General features: G+C 36.6%; 1 protein-coding gene across 2 annotated transcripts in view; it reads left to right on the top strand.

The window, feature by feature from the left end:
• Nmu (neuromedin U) overlaps window positions 1–22171 on the top strand; it is a 186461-nt gene that overhangs the window by 156206 nt on the left and 8084 nt on the right. For both annotated transcript variants that reach the window (XM_033758941.1, XM_033758940.1), the window contains exons 3-8: window positions 4990–5048; window positions 13067–13114; window positions 17267–17326; window positions 19035–19064; window positions 19156–19206; window positions 20913–20987. In XM_033758941.1, the coding sequence (XP_033614832.1) occupies window positions 4990–5048; window positions 13067–13114; window positions 17267–17326; window positions 19035–19064; window positions 19156–19206; window positions 20913–20987 (323 nt within the window). The remainder of the gene's footprint in view (window positions 1–4989; window positions 5049–13066; window positions 13115–17266; window positions 17327–19034; window positions 19065–19155; window positions 19207–20912; window positions 20988–22171) is intronic.

The following is a 22171-nucleotide window of genomic DNA, read 5'->3' as shown; positions in this document are numbered from 1 at the left end:
CTGCTGCGCGGGCGCCGGCCGAGGTGAGATGCCCCGCGCCCCCAGCTTCTCGTGCCTGCCCCGCTGCTCTTTTTGCTCCCTCCTTCTCCTCTTGGCTTCTGGGACATAACCTCGCCTTGTGCAGCGGGGCTCCGGGATTCTCGCCCTTGACGCCAGCTGCGGGTGCAGCCAGCGGCACAGGGGCGGGTGGCCAGGCTGCAGAGCTCTTGGGACGCGGACCCAGATCCCCCTCGGGCTTTCCAGTCCACGGCCCCTGAGTAACCGGAGTTGAAATAGTGAACATTAAAATGCTTTCCCTTTCAATACAATTACTGCAGGGATAGATGATCGACGCAAAGCAAGAGTTCTCTATTTCCCTTCCTGGGCGAGGTAAACCAGCAGTGCGCTCACCTCTCAGGTGAACAAGCTCAGGTTCTGCTCAGGTAAGCCCGAGCAGGCAGTGAAACCAGCCCATTTTAGCCGGTTAGGAGGAGGAGAGAGCCAGCGAGCTCTGTGTCTTACAGGTTCAACAGGCACTAGGTAGGGAAAAGGAATGGAGACTTTCTCATCACTCAAAGTTGGAGAAGCAGGCGTGCAAAGCCAGGCCTCCGGCGATGCACAGCTAAAGCAAGTGAAGGAGATGTGATTTGACAGCAATCTGGACTTCTTGATCCCCTCTTAGAGGAAAGAAATACGAAAAGCGAGTTGGAGAGGGAAGTCTGGGACCAGGTGCAAATGCAGCAGGGAGGAGGTCACTTCCCTGGTTCTCTAAAGGTTATCTTTGAAAGGATGCATGTTATACATCGCTGGACTGTGGGGATCCTTCCACTGCCAGCCACTGCCTTGCCGTTCCAGGAGTCATGGGTTGGTCCCCAGTTCTCTTAGTTTCCCTCTTACTAAGGTAAAGATGGCCAGACCTTGTAGTCGTTTTTCAAAATATGCAGAATTTAAAATCAGAACTGCAAGGATCTTCTAGAGCTCCTAGCCCAGCCCTCTATTAGAGATGGGGAAACAGAGGCTATTATTCTGTTCCTAATCCATTTTTTATTGCCCCTATTTTCTCCTTTTCTGAGACATTGGCAGGGACGGGCATCCTTACTATCAGCAGCTAACAGACCTAAGCCTTCTCCACAGAGCCTACACCTTGACCTATGTAAGGCAAATATTCATCTTTCTCCATTTTGTTTGTTACTGGAAAAAAATAGGATGACAATCTTTATGTACTTTATCAAGGAAGCAGATAATTATAGTTTTAAAAGTTGCTGTGATATGTAAAGATGTGCTTGCTGTATATATTACATGTTATGTTTGTGATGACTTTTGCATCCATGGTGGATCACTTCCTGGGAGGGCTGGGGGGAGAGGGCTGCTGTAAATGAGCAGTAACTATGAAAACAGTAGCTGGTTCCTAAAAAAGGTAAGTCTTGGATTTCATTTCCAAAAGGCATCTCTTCTGGCCAATCAACTGTCTCATAAAAACCCTCTATATTTTTCTAGCAAAAGCATGAAATGTCCCCTTCACTACCTGGAGAGTTGTTAGGCTGCCCTTTTATGTCTTCATTCCCCTTCAGATCTGTTCTTAATACTAAAAAACTAATTTTATTTCCTACAGATGTGGTGGAAGGAGAGAGGGTAAATATGCAGCGTGATTTGCCTTAGTCGTGAGTCCATAAAGATGGTCCTGGGGGAGGTGCACCACATACATAAGCAAAATTTGGAGATAATCTATCCAGATCAATCATATGCAAATGCAACTGGATGTATCTAAAAGCAACAAAAATGTCACACGCCAGAGAAAAACAGAAGTGTCAGTAAATGTATCATCCTTAGCAGAAAATGAATTAGCAGAGCATATGTAAGCAATGATATGATGAAGGGCCAGCCACCAATTTGATGGATGAGAGCAGTTTACTCAGAGAACATTATGAAAGAAGAAAATGTCTTAGAAGACGAGCACAGTTAAGATATCTGCATCAAACAATCATTTGATTATGCTTATAAGTGTGAGGGATCAAATGGCCAAGACTGTATTAAACAGTGTCTTTTCCTACCCAGCAGAGGGAAAAGAAACATGGCACGACTTAGAGCATAATCAGAACTGTTTTACTAGATAACACTGCAGTATAAAGATTTGGGTGAACCTGATCGAAAACTGCAGTTTTTATGAGGTAGAGGATAGTGGCACTGTTTGAGCAAAAAGGAGAAGTGGCCTACATACTACTCCCAATGGTTCTGTATGAAGTCCACATCTAAGAAGATATGGCTTGAGTGTCTCCCAGAGGTGTTCTGTGTTGAAATCTTGGTCCTCAGAGTAGCAGTATTGAGAGGTGGCGAGTTCTTAAGAGGTGGGTCTAGTGGGAAGTGGTTAGGTCATAGGAGCGTTGCCCTGGGGAGGGGTTGGGGTGTTCCCATCTGCCACAAGCCCCATCACCCAAGCCTGAATTGATAGGGCCTCCTAGTTTTGAACTTGCAGTTTCCAAAACTGTGAGTTAAGAAAACTTCTTTATGAATCACCCAGCCTTGGGTATTTTCTTATAGTAACGAAAAAATCAGATTAATGCACTAGTATCCCGGGAAGAAAATTGCATCGCCTCTAATTAACAAATAGGCAAAGGGGAAAGAATAACTCTCCCTTACATTTGGGTTCAGTCACAAGATATTTGATGTTTTCTATACACTTTGGCTTCTGTACTATTCTTACCTTGAGACTGTATTTACATATTTAGAGAAAGAATGACAAAGCACCCTTTTTTAGATTTTTACTTACATGCTTGGAACTGAATTAGACGTAATGGTAATTTCCAGGTAGCTCACGTGAGCTTGGGACTTGAAAGGAATGAGACCCAGTGACCATGGTGAGGCAGCCTGGGGTTCCTGGGGGTGTTCGTCTGGAGTATAAAAATATAAAATTGCATTCTTTAAACAGAAATGCCCTTTCAAACAGAATCTTGAGTAGTAAGATCTGAGTACATGAAAATTTGAAAAGTGTAGCTTTGTCCCTTCTTGAACACAGAAAGCTCAGAGTGTGACTCACCAGACAGCAGTGAGCTTAGCTTGTGGTAAGATGAGAAATTTGTAACTGAGAAGTGTATACAATTGTTCCCTGAAAGGAGAGTTGATCAGATTCTTAAATAAATCAACTCTCTACTGTGGGCTGCATGATGTCTGTGCATTATTCCTGATACTCACGTCCACAGAGGATATAATAAATGACTGTTGTTGATATTATCAGAACTTAAGTAAAATAATAGTACAAACATGAGAGCTCAAGGTCTGATGACTACAAATTGACGGAATTAAGGGGAAAAAGTCAGGATTTGAAGTCAGTCATAGTTGGTTTGAAATCTGCCTCTTTCATCTATTTACTTGGCCCTAGGCAAATTACTCAGCCCTTCCTTGTTTCAGTTTCCTCACTTTAAAATGAAAATAGTAGCTGGGCGTGTTGGCGCATGCCTGTAATCCTAGCACGTGGGAGGCTGAGGCAGGAGGATCGCTGTGAGTTTGAGACCAGCCTGGGCTACATAGTGAGTTCCAGGTCAGTCTCAACTACAGAGTGAGACCCTGTCTCAAAAAAACCAAAAAACCAAAAAACCAAAACAAAGCAAAATGAAATGAAAATAGTACTTGTAATAATAATATCTTTTTTTTTTAAATGTCATTGTGAGGACTAAAGGGTATAATACATTTGCAGTGCTTAGCGTAGTACGTGGTATCAAGAGAGTGTTCTTCTCAGCGTGAACAGATGCTCTTCTTTCCCCCTCCCTCAGCCCCCTTCCACCCCTTACCCGGTCCTGATTCTTCTGTTTTTTCAGAGCTTGAGATCAAACCCAGGGCACTGAGCATGTTAGGTAGGCACTGGACCACTGAGACATACCACCAGCTTGGAAGTTCTCTTCTTTTTACACTTTTTTTTTCTGTTTTTTTGGTACCGGGGATTGAACTTGGGTCCTTGCGCTTGCAAGGCAGGCCACCGAACCACTGAGCTAAATCCCCGGCCCCAGAGGTTCTCTTCTTTAACCCTACTTTTAAAGTATTTAATTTTGCTACATTTAAACATTTTTTTTTTGCATGCATAGTCTTTTACTACAAGATGTTTTCCTGCTTTAGTAAAGATAAACATATAACAATACATATTAATCGCATTTAATATTAATAAAAACTGAAAACATTGAGATATTATAATTTGCTTTTAGTATGATTTAGAAAACCAAATCTATCAAGAAAATAGAATGTAAGCTAGGTGTAGAATGTAAGCTAGGTGACATCTTTGAATAATAATTAGGGACCTAACAAGTAATACTCAAAAAAAAATCTTGTGATACAATTTAACCATCATAAAATTCAGCTGTTTTAAGTATACATTTGAGGACCATTTTAGTACCCCTAAGGAGCTGTGCAGTTATCTAAGCAAAGCAATTTTAGAATGTTTGCTCACCTCTATAAGATCAGTTATATCCATCTGCAGCCAATCCCCATGCCCATTTCTAGTTCCAGGCAACTGCTAACCTTCAAGTCATCATAGATATAATCTTTTCTGGGAACTTCATCTAAATGGAATCATACAAGAGTTGGTTTCTTATAAATAGTTTGTTTGACCTCGCATCGTGTTTCTGGAGTTCATCATGTTATGGCGTTTATCAGCAGCTCACTCTTTTTTGTGGCCAAAGAATATTGCGGTACACAGCTACACTGCATTTTGTGTGACTGTTCCCCAACTGATGTACATTTGGATTCTTCTACTTTGGAGCTAGTGTAAATAATGATGCTAGAAGCATGCAGGTACACGTTTTTATGTAGATGTATATAATTCATTCCTGAGAGTATGTTTCATAATATTATTAAGGTTTATTTAATAAGTATGTCTTATATTAAGTCAAATGCTGAAATGTCTAGCCAGATTAGATGGATAATGATATTGTAAAAATGAGAAATAGCATGTAAAAAGGAATTACAGAGATGTTTAATTTTAAAAGAAATATAAAATTAACATGGATGTAACTTTATTTTTAGGTGCTCCAATATTACCTCAAGGATTATGGTCTGAACAAGAACTTCAATCATGGAATAAGGTAAAGAATTATTCCCACACAAATTGGTGGAAACTATGCTCATTCACGTTATTATGGTTAATGAAATAATAAATTGAGCTTTGGTTTTTTTACATTCTAATAGAATTATAATTTTTATTAAAATAAAACAGGTAAATATGAAGAGAAACAGTTAAATAATTATAATATAATTAAATAATAGAGTAATTATAATAAAAGTGAATGTGGTAAAAAATATACCACTTAAAAGATAGGGTTTCTTAGATGTGGCTTCTTTGTTTTTTAAGATCCAGAAAGAGTCACACATGAAATAGAAAATAACAACAAAAGAAAAGTGAAGGGCCGGGGATTTGGCTCAGTGGGTCTGCCACATGCTTTGCAAGGGCAAAGGCCAGGGTACTGTCCCCAGCACCAAAAAAAAAAAAAAAAGAGAGAGAGAGAGAGAGAAAAGTGTAGAAGGGTGGAAAACGACACACCAAGCAAATATGAATTGAAAAAAAAAATTGGGATAGAAGTCTTAATGTCTAATAAAATAGAATGCAAATAAACAATCATGACAAAAAATAAGGATCTTATATCTGAAAAAAGAAAAACAGACAAGAAGATACAGCCATTATTAACATGTGCTAACAATGCAACCTCAAAATTTATTTCAAAACTGGTAGAGGGAAAAATAAGTAAATTTACAGTTATAGTTGGAAATTTTAATGTCTCTCAAAAACTGGTAAATCAAATAGCTTACAAATAAATATATCAAAGACATAATCATAGTTAATAAATTTGAGCTTTAACAAATTTTATAAAATTTATACTAAACAGTATACCCATTCATCTTGCATATAAAAGATTTACTTTAAAAAAGGGATGGGTAGGGGAAGGGTAATAAGGGAAAAGAAAAAATGTGAGATTAAAAAATGAGAACCAAGACCTGTAATGTAAAGGTAGAAGATCCCAACAATGAATGCAACTGTACTGTATCCCTAAAATGTACCAATAAACTCAATTAAAGCTGAAAAAAAAAACAGAACATGTGTTAGAACAGAAAGGAAGATTCTATAGATTAGAAAGGATTTATTTAAATGCTTTTTAAATAATACAATAAAGAAGAAATGAATAATAAATGTGTAACTTAAATGTCTCATCTGTTTGGAAAATAAGTATCATTTTTGTAAATGACCCTGGGTTTAAAAGGAAATTACATGATATTTAGAATTTAATGACAAAATCATTACATGTGAAAATTTGTAGTCTACAGTTAAAATATTGGCTGGAGAAAATATGTAATATATAAGCTTTTTTCTGCATATATAATTTTCTTTTTCTTCTACATATGTAAGAACATTCTGCCTTCCTAATACGTATATGTATATTATATGTGTGCATATTGTTTATATGTCATATATAAACATATCTATTATATGTATTCTATAACCTGTATGTTTACATTATATATGTACTTATGCTTATGTAAACATGTGTTATATATATATTACACATTTATATATACTGTCTTAGTTGCTGGGACAAATTATTTGACACCCACAAGTTAACGAAGGGTAAGTTTATTTCAGCTCATTGTTTGTAGAGGTTTCAGCTGGCTCCAAGGCAGGGCAGCATGGAAGAGGGGCATGGCAGAAAAGAAACAGTTCACAGCACAACAGACAGGAAGAAGCAAGGCTTCCTTCTTCTTCCCTTTTTATTCCTAGGCTACAGACCTATTGGTTGTGCCACCCACACCAGGGGTGTGTCTTCCTTCTTCAGTAGGTCCATCATTTCAGCCAGAACTGTGCTACACCAGGCAGTGAACTAATCTAGTATCACACACCCATGAGCCAGCTGCTGCTCCCAAAATTCCCTCCTATGAGCACATGAGACTTTGGGGAGACACCTAGATATAAACCATAATATATACATATTGAATCGCTTCTTGGCCTTTTGGCTAAAGTCAAGTGTAGTATATATCATATTCATAGTTCTAAATTTTTCTTCTGTCTCAACAAACCTATATAATATACATATATATAAATGTATATGTATATGTATATAATACATATATACACATATCTATCAAGAAAGAAGAAAATTTAAAAATACACATTTGACTGAAAATAACAGGGAAAATTAAAAGAAATATTAATGAAGTAAATTATAAAAATAAAGGCAGAAATAAATTTTAGTAAGACAACAAATCATCTATATTAACAAGACCATACATTTTTTTTCAAAAAGTTACTAAGCATCAATTAGCAGCACTGATTTTTTAAAACAGAAGAAAACAAAGATAAGCTATAGATTGAAAAAAGGTAGATAACCAAGCAAAAGGGAGAATTTAAAATATTTTCTAAAAGTATGATGGACAATTGACTACAGTGGTGATTGCACAACTCTTTAAATAAACTAAAAGCCATTTAACTGTACACTTCAAATAGAGGAATTATATGGCATGTGGGTTGTACCTCAGTAAAGCGTTAACAAAAAACTAGCATAGACAACTGATTGGCAATATTTTTAAAAATGTAGGTGAAATAAGTAAATTATTAGAAAAATATCTGATGCCAAAAAAATGTAGTAGTAATATAATAAGCACTGAAGAAAACAGTTTTCCTTATATCTTGGCCAAAGCCTGTGTTTTCTATTACCCAGTGTGTGTAAAGCTCCTTACAGTAAATTGCTCTAGCATTCACTTAGTTAAGAACATTCTCTTCTTTTTCTTTCTTGCTAAGAACTCTGTTAATCCTAAATAAAATTTAAACTTAATCAAATGTTATAACTGTGCTAGGGGCTAGCAATATGCTTTTTCTACTTCAGTATGTACTTACAATGAATTACATTGATAAAGTTCTTGCTCTTAAATTATTCAAACTATAAGGAGAGTTCATACAATTTTTAGATATAATATTAATAGAAAAGAATTAATAACGTTTATTTTCAATAGGAAAAGAGTAACATAAAATAGTTTAAAATTCTGAAATCATGAGTTCTACATCTGCAGAATCAACCAACTGTGGAATGAAAATGAGGGGAAAATTGCATCTGTCCTGAGCACATACAGACTTTTTCTCATCATTTCCCTGGACAATACAGTATAAAAACTAATAGTATAGCAGCTATTATGTAGCATTTGCATTATACTGAGAATTATAGGTATCTAAAGATTATTTAAAGAATGCAGGAAGATGTGTATAGATTATATACAAATATTATACCATTTAATGCAAGGAACTGGAGCACCCATGGATTTTGATATCTTTGCAAGTGCTGTTTGCCAATTCCCTACAGATCACGAGAAACAGCTATGTACCATTCATGGTGGCAACCAAAACTATAAATATTTAGTTAATGGAAGCAGAAGTATATAATAAATTTATGGTGAAAATTAAATTCTAATAAATGAAATAGATGATGATGTGAATATATGGAAAGAAGTTTCTTGAATGAAACATCTCCCCAAATTAATCGGTGTAAACCTCATAAATCAATGTAATCAGAGTAGTTGTTTAGGTTTTTAAAGAAAATTTCTAAATTTAAATTCAAGTTGATATGGAAAAATGAAGGTCTGCGAATAGATAAAGGCATTTTAAGTACAAAGAGTTGAAAGTAGGAACTTGCCCTACCAGATTAAGACATACTATAATGTCGCAGTAATAAAAGAAAAAAGGTACTGTAAGGACACAAAACAGAGCCATGAGCTAATTAATTGAGGCTGCAATAGTTGCCACCAGTAATCTTATCCTTTTGGCATTTGCCATCCCCAGGGAACTCTGAGCTCTCCAAACTTAGTTTCTAATCGCAAGACCATAGCTCTGCTGGCCTCATCGTACTTGGGCAACCAGAAGTGCACTCACCATTTGGCAGCAGCCCTAATTGATGCCCCAAAATCATTGAAGGATAAACACTTTAGCTGTCTCGCCCCTCGGGTGGGATGACTGGGATACACTGTCTTCTAGAGCTTCAGGGACAGATTGAGCCCATTACTCATAGTGTTCACCTGCTCACGTAACAGCCTTTACTGTCTTAGTTTTGCTTCACTCTTCTACCAGTGTTTCATGGATCACCTCCCATGTGATCTACCTGCATTCACATCCTTATCTCAAGGTGTGTTTCTGGGCAGAACAAACCTGTCATAAATGTAACCAATAACAAAAGTACCATAAAACTCTGTGAGGAAAAGAAATTAGTTTGGCAAATAAAGGTTGAGGAATTGTCTTACTGTATGGAGAAAAATAAAACTATTACCCTGTACAAAGATAAGATTCAAGAAGACAAAAAACCTAAAAAAGCTGAATTATATATTCAATGTCAATATTGTAAGACAATGTCTTTGAGCTAGGATAAGGGAAATACTTCTTGAATAAAACTGCAAGCATATCAGGAGATGGACGGAGGGAGGAGGGGATGGGGATGAAAAAAGAATTGAGATATGTCATGTATGTGCACCAACTCCCCACAAGGAATGTAACCATGTACTTTGAAAATGTACTAATAAAAATAAAAACTAAAAAAATATAAATCATAAGACCAAAATCACAACGAATGAATTACATTAAGAGTAAGGGTTAAAGGTTATAGCTAGCATGCATGCATCCCTGGATTCAATCAATCCCCAGTATTACCAAAAAAAGAAAATTAAAAATTTCTTTCAAAAAAGGACTCTCAATTGAGAAGCAAGATCTATCATGTGAAGGTACAGGATCCCAATGATGAATGTAACTGTACTGTATCCTTAAAAAGTACCAATAGACTCAATAAGATAAAAAAGGACTCTGGAGAAATATAAGAGCCCTTAAAAGATAGTGATAATATTTGAAACTGGTAAATATAGAATATATAAATATAAATACAGAATAATTAAGACACCTCACCAAGTCTAATGAATAAAGTTAGAAACCTAAAGTAAAAACAGTCAAAAGATAAGAACAGTTTATGATAGAGGTACAAGATCCCAACAATGAATGTAACTGTACTGTATCCCTAAAATGTACCAATAAACTCAATTAAAGCTGAAAAAAAGAACAGTTTACAAAAGAGCAAACCAAACAAGCATCTAAAGAGACGTTTAAATTCATTGTAACAATTGAATGAAAATTAGGAGAAAACAATGTTACCTTCCACCAAATAGACTGGCAAAAAAATAGAAATCTACTCCATGGAAAATGTTAATAAGGATGTGGGTTATACCATCTCTCATGCATTGCTGGTGAGTGTCAACGGGTGGAAACATCTAGAAAGCAACATAGATTTCTCAGTGATCCAGTGTTCCCTCTTCTGATTGTCGAGCCCCCAAAATTCTTCATATGAAGAAAACAGAGCAATCATGTAAAGAGGCTGACAAAGTTTGTTTGTAGTGGAAAGAATTAGAGGGATGACAGCTGTTCATCACTGGAGAGCGGACAGACAATATGTGATAGGTACACATAATAGAGTGCTGTACAGCAGTTAGAAGCAACATGCTAGATGTACACCCAGAACCGTGGATAGATCTCACAGTGTTAAGTGGAAAGAAAGAAAAAGCGTAAGAGAATACCCTAGACAAAAACAGAAAAAAATTGACAAGAATATATATATATATATATATGTACAAAAGGAGGATACACATAAAATACATTGGAATTGTCATCTATGGAAAGATGGAACTAGGTGGAGTGGAAATATTAGAATAATAAATAAATAAAGGATAATAAGAATGTGCTATGAACTGAGAATACTCTGCACCTGAGCACCCCCAACATAAGAAAAAGGACAAGCTCAATTACCAGTGCCAGGTGCTAAGCACTCTTGAATAGTATGGAAATTCACAAAGTCTATTATAAGGATCTCAGTCTTAGTACATGGTAGAAATATAAAACAAGATGAAAAATAACTGAAACAGCAGATATTAATGTATAATACAGAAACATTTATTTTAGCTTGAAGTAATCTGTTTCTGTGGAAAATCTTTGGAAAAGTATTTTAGATGATAATGCTGGAAGAAAACTGAAATAGTTATAAAAGTGCTATAAATTCTTTTACAGACAAAAATATATTTACAGAAGTTAAGCTGCCAAAAACAAATTTTGCATTTCTGTAACCTGAAGGTTTGAAAAATTATGGAGTTCTTCAGACACTAGCAATACATGCTTTTCCAGCCATATACAAAGACCTTACCATTTTCAAATAGATTCACCAATGCACCCACCAGAAATCTCAAAAAGCAGCTAGTGGCACTCAAAACCATTAGAGTCATAAGCTGAATAAAATGAGTAAATGTTTATCCAAATGGCAAGCAGGTGAGCAGTGTTGGCTGTGCCTTTAAAAAAAATGAGAACAAAGACTGGAAAGCTTTGCAATGTCCTCCTAATTTTATAAACTAGGTTTTTAACATTCTAATGTTTTTCTTCAAACAATGTTCATGCACTAATTAATTACATCTTAGGGTCAGTGGGTCTGTGTTCTTGGACACAGGCCTAGTTTGTGGGTGGATGACATTCTCCTTGAGAGTGTGATGTCTTCTGAAAACTCCATACATGACTATTTCAGCAGAACCACTTCCTCTTATCCTATCAATGAAAGAGCATAAGTTGGAGGTGATGTAGTAAGCACTGGTCAAAATTCAGGGAGTAGAAAAAGGTCATCAGTTTTTGTGATCTTGGCTATTTGAGACTGAGGTGGGAGAATCACAAGTTTGATGTCAGCCTGGGCAACATAGCAAGACTGTCTCAAAATAAAAAATAAAAAAGGACTGGGGGTATAACTCAGTGGTAGAATAGCATCAGGTTTGATTCCCAGGACTGAAGAAAAAGAAAACAAAGACATCTTTTTGCTTTCCCCTCTCAATTGACTGCACTTTTCTCTTTTTATTATTTTTTAAATTTCTCACAAATTTAATTTAAAAAGGTATTGATATTTATTCTAGGCGAGTTCTATATAAGATAGGCCCTGCCTCAAGAAGTTTATTACTGTTGTGTGCATGTGTCCTTGTATCCATGATTCTGTGTTTGTATAGCATAGAAAAAGTAGCAGGTAGACACAAGGAATGAGTGGAATGTCCAAATATTCCCCAAATAGTTATGATACATAGAGAAAATGACCAGTTCTCTCTCAGTTAAGGAGAGAAACATGATCTTATGGTTTGCTGTAATGTCTTATACATTCATAATTCTTTAATTAAAGAATCAAATTTGTAGGACATGGTCAACTCAGCAGCCATAAGGAACTTGAGAAATTATGACTGAAAAATAGAAAAATCCCCTCCCTTCAGTTTGGGTTGAGAATAAAAACTAAATTAAATGGGTCACAAAATATTCTGGGACTGCAAGGGACCTCTGAGAACTTATGTCACAGACAAGACTCAACCCAACCCTTCCAGACATGCAAGGATCACCATTTTTTCTGGTTCCATTTAAAAATGCCACCCAAGCAATAAATGCCATAAAAAACTCCATGCATCCAACTCATCGCTCAACTTCTCAACAAAGAATTCTCTTATGAGTGATATAAATCTCTTATACTACAGTTTAAAGCCTCCAAATTTCTCTCTATAGGATGAAAGTTGAGAACAGCTAATTGCTGACTGTAATTCAATGATATTCATTATAAAATAGAACTCTTACCCAATGCTTGTCCAATGCTGGTAGAGAACTAATGGATTGCTTATGTTGTCTTAGTTTTTTCTGTGTTCTATATATCAAGCAATGATCCTGTTAAGTTAGGTGACATTAGATTCCTGTGTAATAAGGAACTGCACAAGAAGCCATTTCTTTGGTCACTTCTCACATTTCTCAGGCTAAATAATAACAGAAGTTCTTAATGTTGGAAGCGACTTTGATCCCTATCCTGAGGACATAAAGTGCTGATGCTAGGACAGAAAATCCCAATTCCAGGACTTCCTGACAGAGTTTAGGGTTTCCTCTCTTCCAAATCCAGAGTCCTAAACTATCATGGAACTTTGCTTATTGTCATGTAGATAATATGACTTCATAAAAATCTTTGTTTTTTTTTTTGGTTTTGTTTTTTGCTATTTTCTACTTCCAGAAAGTAAATGACATTTCTGTCTTCTACAGATAAATGATGTGTGTTCATCTTTTCTGGCCATCGACTCTCAGCCTCAGGTAATTTTAATCAGAAGGGTATGTAGCAATGTGTTTTGTAGTGTTGAAAATTCTCATTTGTCCCTTTGGAAATTTATGAACTCATTAAAATATGTCAACATATTAGATACTATTACATCCTGTGCAGATGATAATACTATAGGCTTGTGTTCTAAAATGATAGAGCTTTTATCTGTAAAGAAAATGGGTTTACAGATAATGAACACAAATTTAGGAAATTATGGAATGTCGAATTAAAATGCTAATTTCAAAATAAAATTCTATGTTAAGTTAAAAATATATCTTTTGCTGATCTGAGGGCTAATATCTTGTCCTCCAGTTGAGTTTGTCAATAAACTTAAGGAAATCAAAGAACCATCATTTTGATTCAAAAGCCCATTTGAATGCAGCTTTAGATCTAATGCCCCACTTGACCATGAATCTCAAACAGTGGTGAGTCAGGTTCTCAAGTACAGGGCAGACACCAGACAAGCACTGCTGACCAGAACACTGGCTTCCTGAGATGAAAGGCTGAACTGGATGTGCCCAATTTCCCCTCCCAATTCACCCATCAGACAGCTCACCCTTCTTTCCATCAGGAGTTAAGAGGATGTTGCAGAGAGGCCAAACATGATAGTCTGGCTCCTCCATACCAAAGCATGAGTGGGAATAAGGGTCTTCTCCTTACATTGTCTTTTCTGGATGCTGCTGGTTCTGCCTGCAGATCTGTATCTGAGAGCAAGGAGAGCTGAGTTAGTCTTAGTGTCTTGTCTTTCTTTTTTTTTAAATTGAGTTTATCGGTACATTTTAGGGATACAGTACAGTTACATTCATTATTGGGAACTTGTACCTCTACATGACAGGTCTTGGTTCTCATTTTTTCCCTTGTCCCTGCCCTCCCTTCACTCCCTCTTCCCCTCCCCATTTACAAGCACTTTATTTCCATCTTTTCATTTTCTCACATTTTTTTCTTTTCCCTTATTACCTTTCCCCTACTCTTCCCACTTTCCCTACACCTTTAGGCCTTTTCTTCCCATTTCACATTGTCATTTATCTCATTAGGATCTTATGCACTATTATAGTTTATTCACACCAGAGAAACTATTTGGTATTTACACATGTGTGACTTATTTATTTCACTTAGGAGTATATTCTCAGTATGTATCCTTGTCTTGTCTTTCTTAATCAGCACCCCTAGTCCCCTGGATGAGACTGGTGGATGCCTGGTGCGTGCTTCCTCCACAGTCCTGCCAGGGGCTCAGGCCGTCTGTCACTAAGACAGCCCTCCAGAAGGTTGTCCTGGCTGGGGTGCAGACTCAGCCTTGTGTACATGGTACTATATTTCACCTGCCTCAACCCATTTTCCAGGCTGCAGATGATCCCCTGAAGGAAGCCAGAGGAGGTCGGTGACAAAGCAAGACCAGGATCACATCTGATGACATTTTGAACACTATTTCATATTACTTGGGCTGGAGATTTAGCTCAGAGGTGCCAGCACCTGCCTGGCAAGCTCAAGGTCCTGAGTTTGATCCCTGGTTCCACACAAAAAAAAAAAAAAAAAGAGAGAGAGAGAGAAAGAAAGAAACTATTTCCTATTACTTGAGGAGTGTTGATATGTACATTAGCACATAACCTTTTGTGTTGTGTTTAACATTTAGGAGCACCTTCAGAATCATTTTTATATCTGTAGTACCAGGAGGATAGACTTTAATGCACTCATTTAAACCCCATCAAGATAAATTAGAGTTTTGTTGGATCCCAGTTCTGTGTAACCTTTAAGAGCTCAGTAAGTTTAATATTTGAGTTCTTTATACTTATAATGCAATTTGTAATACACTCTGATATATTTTTAAAACATTATTTTCCATTAACTACTATTTTATTATTTATGTGATTATCTGAACAGTATTTCAAAAAATTTCTCCTAAATAGAAAACAATGGATTTTGAAAGCCCACAAATAAAAATAAAATATTAAAAAGCCATATATGAAAAACCTCTAAATAATTGTTAAAATTAATGGCTTCTTACAAAGAGGAAATAGGCAGAAAAAATACATTTGTTTCAAAACTTGTCAAAGCTCAATGTAATTGCCAGGCCTCATCCAGCTTTCTATATGTAAGTTTATTTTTCAAATTGAGGTGCATCTTTGATATGTGACATGATTATATATTTTCTTTTTATTATTTTTAACATTTGTACATGGGCCACAAAAACAGTTTTAATGATTTTCTTTCCAGATTTTTATTGGGTGACCTGAACGAAAACAAGTGTAAAGGATGCATCAATGTTCAGACTACATTTTCTTGTTCGTTTCCCAGCTGCATGAGCTGGGAATGTAGCTCAGTGGCAGAGAACTTGGCTAGCATGCATGGGAACCTGGGTTCAGTTCACAGCACTGACTTCAAAAACAAAACAAAAACAAAAACTCCAAAGAAACAAAATCAGCCAGGTGTGATGGCACACTCCAGTAATCCCAGGACTCTGGGAGGCTGAGGCAGGAAAATTGCCAAATTTGAACACAGTGATTTAATAAAAACTTGTCTAAATTTTTTAAATTTTAAAAGGCTAGGAATATAGTTTAGTGCAAAGGCTCTGGTTTTAATCCCCAGTAACACACACATACACACACACACACACACACACACACACACACGCACGCACATTAACTACAGGCTTAATAGGCAATGCCAGTGTGAACCAAGACTTTTCTCCTAGGATACACTCTACCAACCACTAGCCCTGTATGAAACTGGACAAATGACAGTCTCTTAGAACTGTCTCTAAGCACAAGAATAGCAATCCCTGAGGGCTGGTGATTTTGGCTCTGTGGTTCTGCTGCCTGCCTCGCAAGCTCAAGGTCCAGAGTTTGATCCCAGGTACCAAAAAAACAAAATACAAAGAATAGCAATTCCTGCCCTGTTTGTAGCCCCACACTTGTGTTTTAAAGAAAGAATGGAAATTATGCATATGAAAGCCTTCTGTAACTTATTGAAACACCATATAAACAGGAGCTATCTCATGCTGTTAATAAATATCCCAACAATTTACATGGTGTAGACAAATGGAGAGAGAGCAAAAGCAGACCTCTGATGCTAGGAAGGATGCACAGAGCCACTGTGTCGCTATTCCAACGTGTCTCTCCCAATCAGCCATGCACTGGTTTCCAAAGGTTGAGGATACTGGTGGCCTTCACAGATCTTCTAAATTAAGAGTACCTGAAGCTGTCAATCAAACTGAAGGACTTTATCTCCCTTTAGTTCTTCCAGGAATGCCTTGCAGTGATGTCACCCCTGATAGCTGGCTCAATAAATTGAAGTTTAGAAAGATTAGGTCACCAGCCTATGGTAACACAGCTAAAAAAGAGTGGAAATGGAATTGCACTGCTATAAACTTGCTGCCCACCACACAGCCCATCTTTTAACCACTAACTCTATCCTCCCACACCTATGCCTGCTCTTCATTACTTTCAAAATCAACTGTGGTACCACCGGGCTAGATCCTGTGTGATGCAGGTTTTGCCTCTGCTTGTCCTTTTATGCTGTTCCTTACCACACCCGGCTGTCTGCTAACCACAAGGAGCCCTGCCCTACTTCTGTGCTCAAATGCTTTGACAAACCTGATCCTGGGGTGTGCAGTCAGCAAGCTGAAAGGGTGGTACTCGGATTAAGTACACCATGCATGGCTTCTTCTCCTCCAATTCCTATTGTTTGGGAGCAGTTGCAGGATTTTCAAATTAGCCAGTAATGAGTAATATTCCACTAGGCTCATGGCTTTGGCATGTAGGTGCACCTTTCTACAAGCTGGGAAGACTAATCCCTATCTGGCACTGCCTTGGTTACTCTTAGTCATAGAGTTTTAGGATGTCGTAGCAAGTGGTGAGAACTATGTAACTGGACCACAGTGGAAGCTTTAATCAGTGCACATATGCATGGTGCATAGCTTTCCCCATCGTGCTTGGAAGGAAGGTTTTACTTTCTAGCAGCTAAGGTTTTTTTTTTTTTATGAGAGAAATCAAGGAGTTCCAATAGAGTTTCAGTGTTCCACAGGTCCACAGAAAGGGTCCTTTCCTGGGTAGCTAGAACATCCTGTGCTCCTAACATTCTGAGTTACAGCTTCTATGCAGATACTGTGCAAGTAGACCACAGCCCATATATCTTCTTATTTTTGTTAGGCATCTACTGCACTGAGGGACCTTTGCTTTATGGCGATGGGGATTTTACCAAAGCCTCAGGTAAGGTTGAAATCATATTTTGTTTGTAGACTCCCCCCAAAAAAATCCCCTAAAACTTCTTGGAATTCCCCCTGGAAGAAAAATGCTCTACTTGGGCCAGGGGGTTTAGCTCAGTGGTTCTGTCACCTGCCTCACAAGTGCAAGGACCCACGTCCGATCCCCGGTAACAAAAAAAGAAAAATGCTCTACTTGGAAAACATGCCAAGAAGAACTAAAAGAGGACACGATGACTTTTGGATAAAAAACAAATACTTCACCTTCTCTGGTGTCTGGTAATTTAGGGTCATATGAATGGAGTTTATGTTCACCGGAATGGGAAATCATAAGTCTACTTCAAGTATAAAATGTGTTCCAGTCTGATGGGAGGAAGTTGTGGCTCTGTTTTTCTCACTGATCCATACCACAGCTGGAGACCATATGCATCTTTCTAAACTACTAATCTTACGTCTTGGAGGTTAGAGCACAATGCATTGTCAAAGTAGGACATTAAGAAGGCCAAAACAGCTGGAAGTTTAACTCTGGTAGTGCACTTGTTTAGCATGGATGAGGCTCTGAGTTTGATCCCCAACACCAGGAAAAAACAGCAAAAATAAGATATCAAACTGTATTATCGATATCAATTTGAAAATTATAGTTACTTTTATGTTTGTTACTTTTATGATTTTTTATATTGTCTTATTCATTTGATTCTTCCAGAAAACTTTTTGTTCTAGATAAAGATAAATAGCAACCTGAATAATGGCATAAGTACCATATCTTATTTTCTCTTCTGTATTTTAGTACTTTATGGATAAATTTATTTTCAAACTACCATACTCAGAGCCTTGGGTTACCTCTGAGCATGGGTACACTAACCACTGTACATTCCACATGCAATAATTCAAAGAAAGAAACATTGGTAGTGTGAAAGCATAACTGTTTTCTGAAGCTTTAGCTATAACTGTATATTTATCTATTTTTTTCTAATGGTGACATGTTCCAAAAATTTTAATTGACTTTTTTCTAATTAAGATAAACAACAGTGGAATTTATCTCATTTCCTTTTGTATTACTACCAAATGAAGCCTGGTGTGTGGTCGTGCATGCCTGTAAACTCAACACTTAGAAGGCTGAGGCAGGAGGATTGTGGCAAATTTGAGGATAGTCTGGGCTACAAATGCATTGAAGACCAGCCTGAACTATATATTGAGACCCTGCCTCAAAAAATAAAATAAGAACAAGAACAAATAAAACAACAAAAAAGTGAATAATCTACTCTTAGGAAAACTGGTCTTAGGAAGGAGAGAATATAGAAAAGCTTATGGAAGACAGCAATAATCACTCATAATCTTATGTTTAGAGATAACAATTTCAAATATTTTGATATGATTCATTCAGTCTTTTTCTCTACATGGTCTCTCAAGTATTTATACTATAATTTCCCATTCCATCATTGTGGAACATTTAAGATGTTTCCAAATTATTATTCTTATGAATAATATAGTAAGGATCACATCCATATTTATTTTACATCTTTAATTGTAAACAGTAAATTCCCATTAATTTTTAGAGCAACAAACACTTAACCAATTTTAGTTTTTAACATCTTATGTAACATATAGCATGTGTATTTACAAAATTACATGATATAATTTTATAAAATATAATAAATTTTAAACTACACAATAGTTTTAAACAATATAATATGTGATATATATCTTTTCAATAGGAACAAGATGAAAAAGATAATACTAAAAGGGTAAGATAATTTTCATAAATACCTACATTAAAATAATAAAGGAAACCACTAGTCCTTTATGATCTAACTCACTTCTTTTTTTTGGTAACAGTTCTTATTTCATTATTCAAAGACACAGAAGTTGGGCAATTCAAATGTTGTGGTAAGTTATAAACTGCTTATTAGTAATTACTAGTATTTGTGTAAAAAAATGTGTCTTTGAAGTTTAATATAACTAGATCAAAATTCAGTGTTTTTACATTAATGTTTACATGTAGACAAACAAATGGAAATTAATATTACTATATATTTAACTTATTTTTATGTTAATAAGTACGTGAATTAAATTAATTCATTCAACAGTTATTTACTGAGTATCTACTACGTGTTAAGAACAATTCTAAGTACTGGACATATGGCAGTAAATAAAACAAAATTTAAGAAAGAAACCCCTGTCCTCATTAAGTTTTCATTATAAGGCAAACAAATAAAAACAATAAATGAACAGAGAAATAAGTAAAATACATTGTTTTGGGTGGCAAATAGTGCAAGGGAAAAATAGTTTTATCCAAAAGTCTTTTAAGAATTGCTTTAAGAAATGATTATCAAAAATTTAAATCTAACTATAAATATCCTCCTTCTATTCCTAAGATCTTTATTCCTTATCAGTAATTAGGAAGTTAATGTGAGAATTTACTCATCTGGCTTTAGTGGTAGTTTCTCTTTTTATATGTATAGGTTTTTAAAATGCTAGATGGGGCTGAGGGTATACGTTAGTGGCAGAGCATTTGCCTTGTATAAGCGAGGTCCTGTGTTCGATGCCAGCACCAGAGGAAAAACATTTAAAACGCTAACCAATCTACCCTGGTGTTTCAATCTAGAATGCTTAGTAATTATGTATTCACTGTTCTTTCTAAGCTGTGATTCATTAGTACAAAACAATTTAGGGAATATGGGGCACAGTGTATTTTAAATGTATAGATATGGAAAGATAAACTTGGTTTTTAAATGTTCATCACATGAAGTCTCTTGCCACTGTTCAAGGTAAACCAGCAGCTCTTTCCCCCAATAAAGCCTTGCCTTAGGTGCAAAAAACAAACAAACAAACAAAAATGTTTATCACATGAAACATTCTTACATATAAGGAGTTAAAATCAGGTTAGATTGGTTGGATACCAAATACAAGTTGAATTTATAAACAAACAACCATTATATAGGGCTCAAAGTAATCCATTCGGTGAATGAATTTAATGAGTGAGAAGGCTCAATTCAATTCCTATTTTAGGTACATGTCTCAAGCACGCGTCCATTTTCTTCTGCTGGATAGCTTTACATTTTGAGAAAATGTATCCTACTCACATTTTTCACTATCAACGACACATTGTCAGTTTTTGGTGTCCCCTGTTGTCTTTCTCCATATGCTTCAATTTTAAATGTACAACTTGAAAAGGCGACTAAATCTGTGTTTACCCTGGTATTCCGGAGAAGCATGTTCTAATGGAAAACTGATGCTCACACATTGCCTGCATCTGAAATGAATTGTTTTAAGATGGCTTTTTTACCTCCCAAATATGCAGTGAGGGATTTTACTTGTTGGCAGCTGACGACAGAGCTGAGGTCCTCCGCAAAGTGTTTCTTCAAATACTAAAAAAAACCTTAGCATAGGGCCACCAAATTTTGTTCCATCGCTTCTTGGCTTGTTCATCACCGTTCTTTGAAGTGCTCGAGAAGGGCGGGCTTAGTTGACATTTGAAATTTCCTTTTTGTTTGTGTGGAGAAAATAGAGTGGGCTAAAAACAAGAAGGGGAGCATCTTTTCGGCCAGTGCTGTGAAGCCTGGCGCTCACGGTGTGTGTTCATGTCCTCTCAGTCGTCTATCGTGCATCCGTTGCTGCAGCTCGTTCCGCAACTGCATGAGAGAAGAATGAAGAGATTCCAAGTGGACGTATGTACTACAAACTGCATGCTTGCTCGGCCACTCTCTCTGTGTGGGCAGCCCTTTCCCCTGACTCCCGCTTGTAACAGTTTATAAAATACTCTGCTTTGGATGAGCCTCATGCCGACAAGCCAGTGTCAGAGCATCTGTGTGCAGCGGTGTTGTCATTCTTGGAAAGAAGTGTTCCACTCCTCCCGTCCCCTGTGTCCTGTTGCTTCTAACTCCAGCAGCCCTGGACAGCTAGGAAAGCTGGGGTTACACGCCTTTCCATGACTGCTCAGTGAGAAAACCTGCTTGGTTTAAGAAAGGACACTGCGGGATGGCTAGTCCTTAGGTAGGAAGAGGAGAATCAGAAGAGAACAGTTTACTGCCCTTTCTTTGTGTCAGTGTTGGAAGACAGCTAGGAGGACACACTTTGTTCAAGTATTAAAATGCTGGTAAGTATGAGGAGTGTGTCAGAAGCTAAGTGCAGACATTTCATTTTTTCCACAGTTAACAAAAAATATGACCTAAACTCAGTACCTATGTGCAAGACAAATATAATTGAATTAATACCTTCTTAACTAGAAATTGTGGAGTTTTAAATTGTCATTTAAGAAGACATCTAATGCTTGGGAGGTTGAAAGCTTCTACTAGGCAATATTCTAAGCAATGCCTTACATTCTAACAACACAATTTTCAGTCTCATATTATCTCATTTGATTCTACTGGGGACTCTGTTAATACTTACATATATGCAAAATGGTTATCTCAAATTTACAGAGGGGAAAACAACTTAGAAGAAACTCAGGAGTTTCTCAAAATGAGACGACAGCTGAGAATTTAGCTCAGTGTTTCTGCCACCTGCCTCACAAGTGCAAGGTTTGATACCCGGTACAAAAAAAAAAGAAAAGAAAAGAAAAAAGAAAGAAAAAGAAACATTAGACGAGGAAAAAAAGATCACAGCACAGGTCAGTCATCTGACCTTCAGTCTATGCAAATATTTTTTTTCACTTTGACATTCTTTTTATAGTTTAATCTTGGATAGTTTTAGTTTATTGCTAAGCTTCAGACTACTATTAAAAATTGAATTCAGGTCAAACTTTTCCTTAACTTTAACACTGTATTTATCTTATTCTTCTTAAATTGCTACCCCAAAGCTTCAACTGTTTATAAAAGATGCAATACTGTTTAAGTAAATTTATTTTTATGAT

This window comes from Fukomys damarensis, unplaced genomic scaffold (assembly GCF_012274545.1).
Source record: "Fukomys damarensis isolate Sample0158 unplaced genomic scaffold, DMR_v1.0_HiC HiC_scaffold_35, whole genome shotgun sequence".
Taxonomy (NCBI): Eukaryota; Metazoa; Chordata; class Mammalia; order Rodentia; family Bathyergidae; genus Fukomys; species Fukomys damarensis.
Note: the sequence above shows the minus strand (reverse complement) of the source record. Positions and strands in the feature narration are given on the sequence as shown.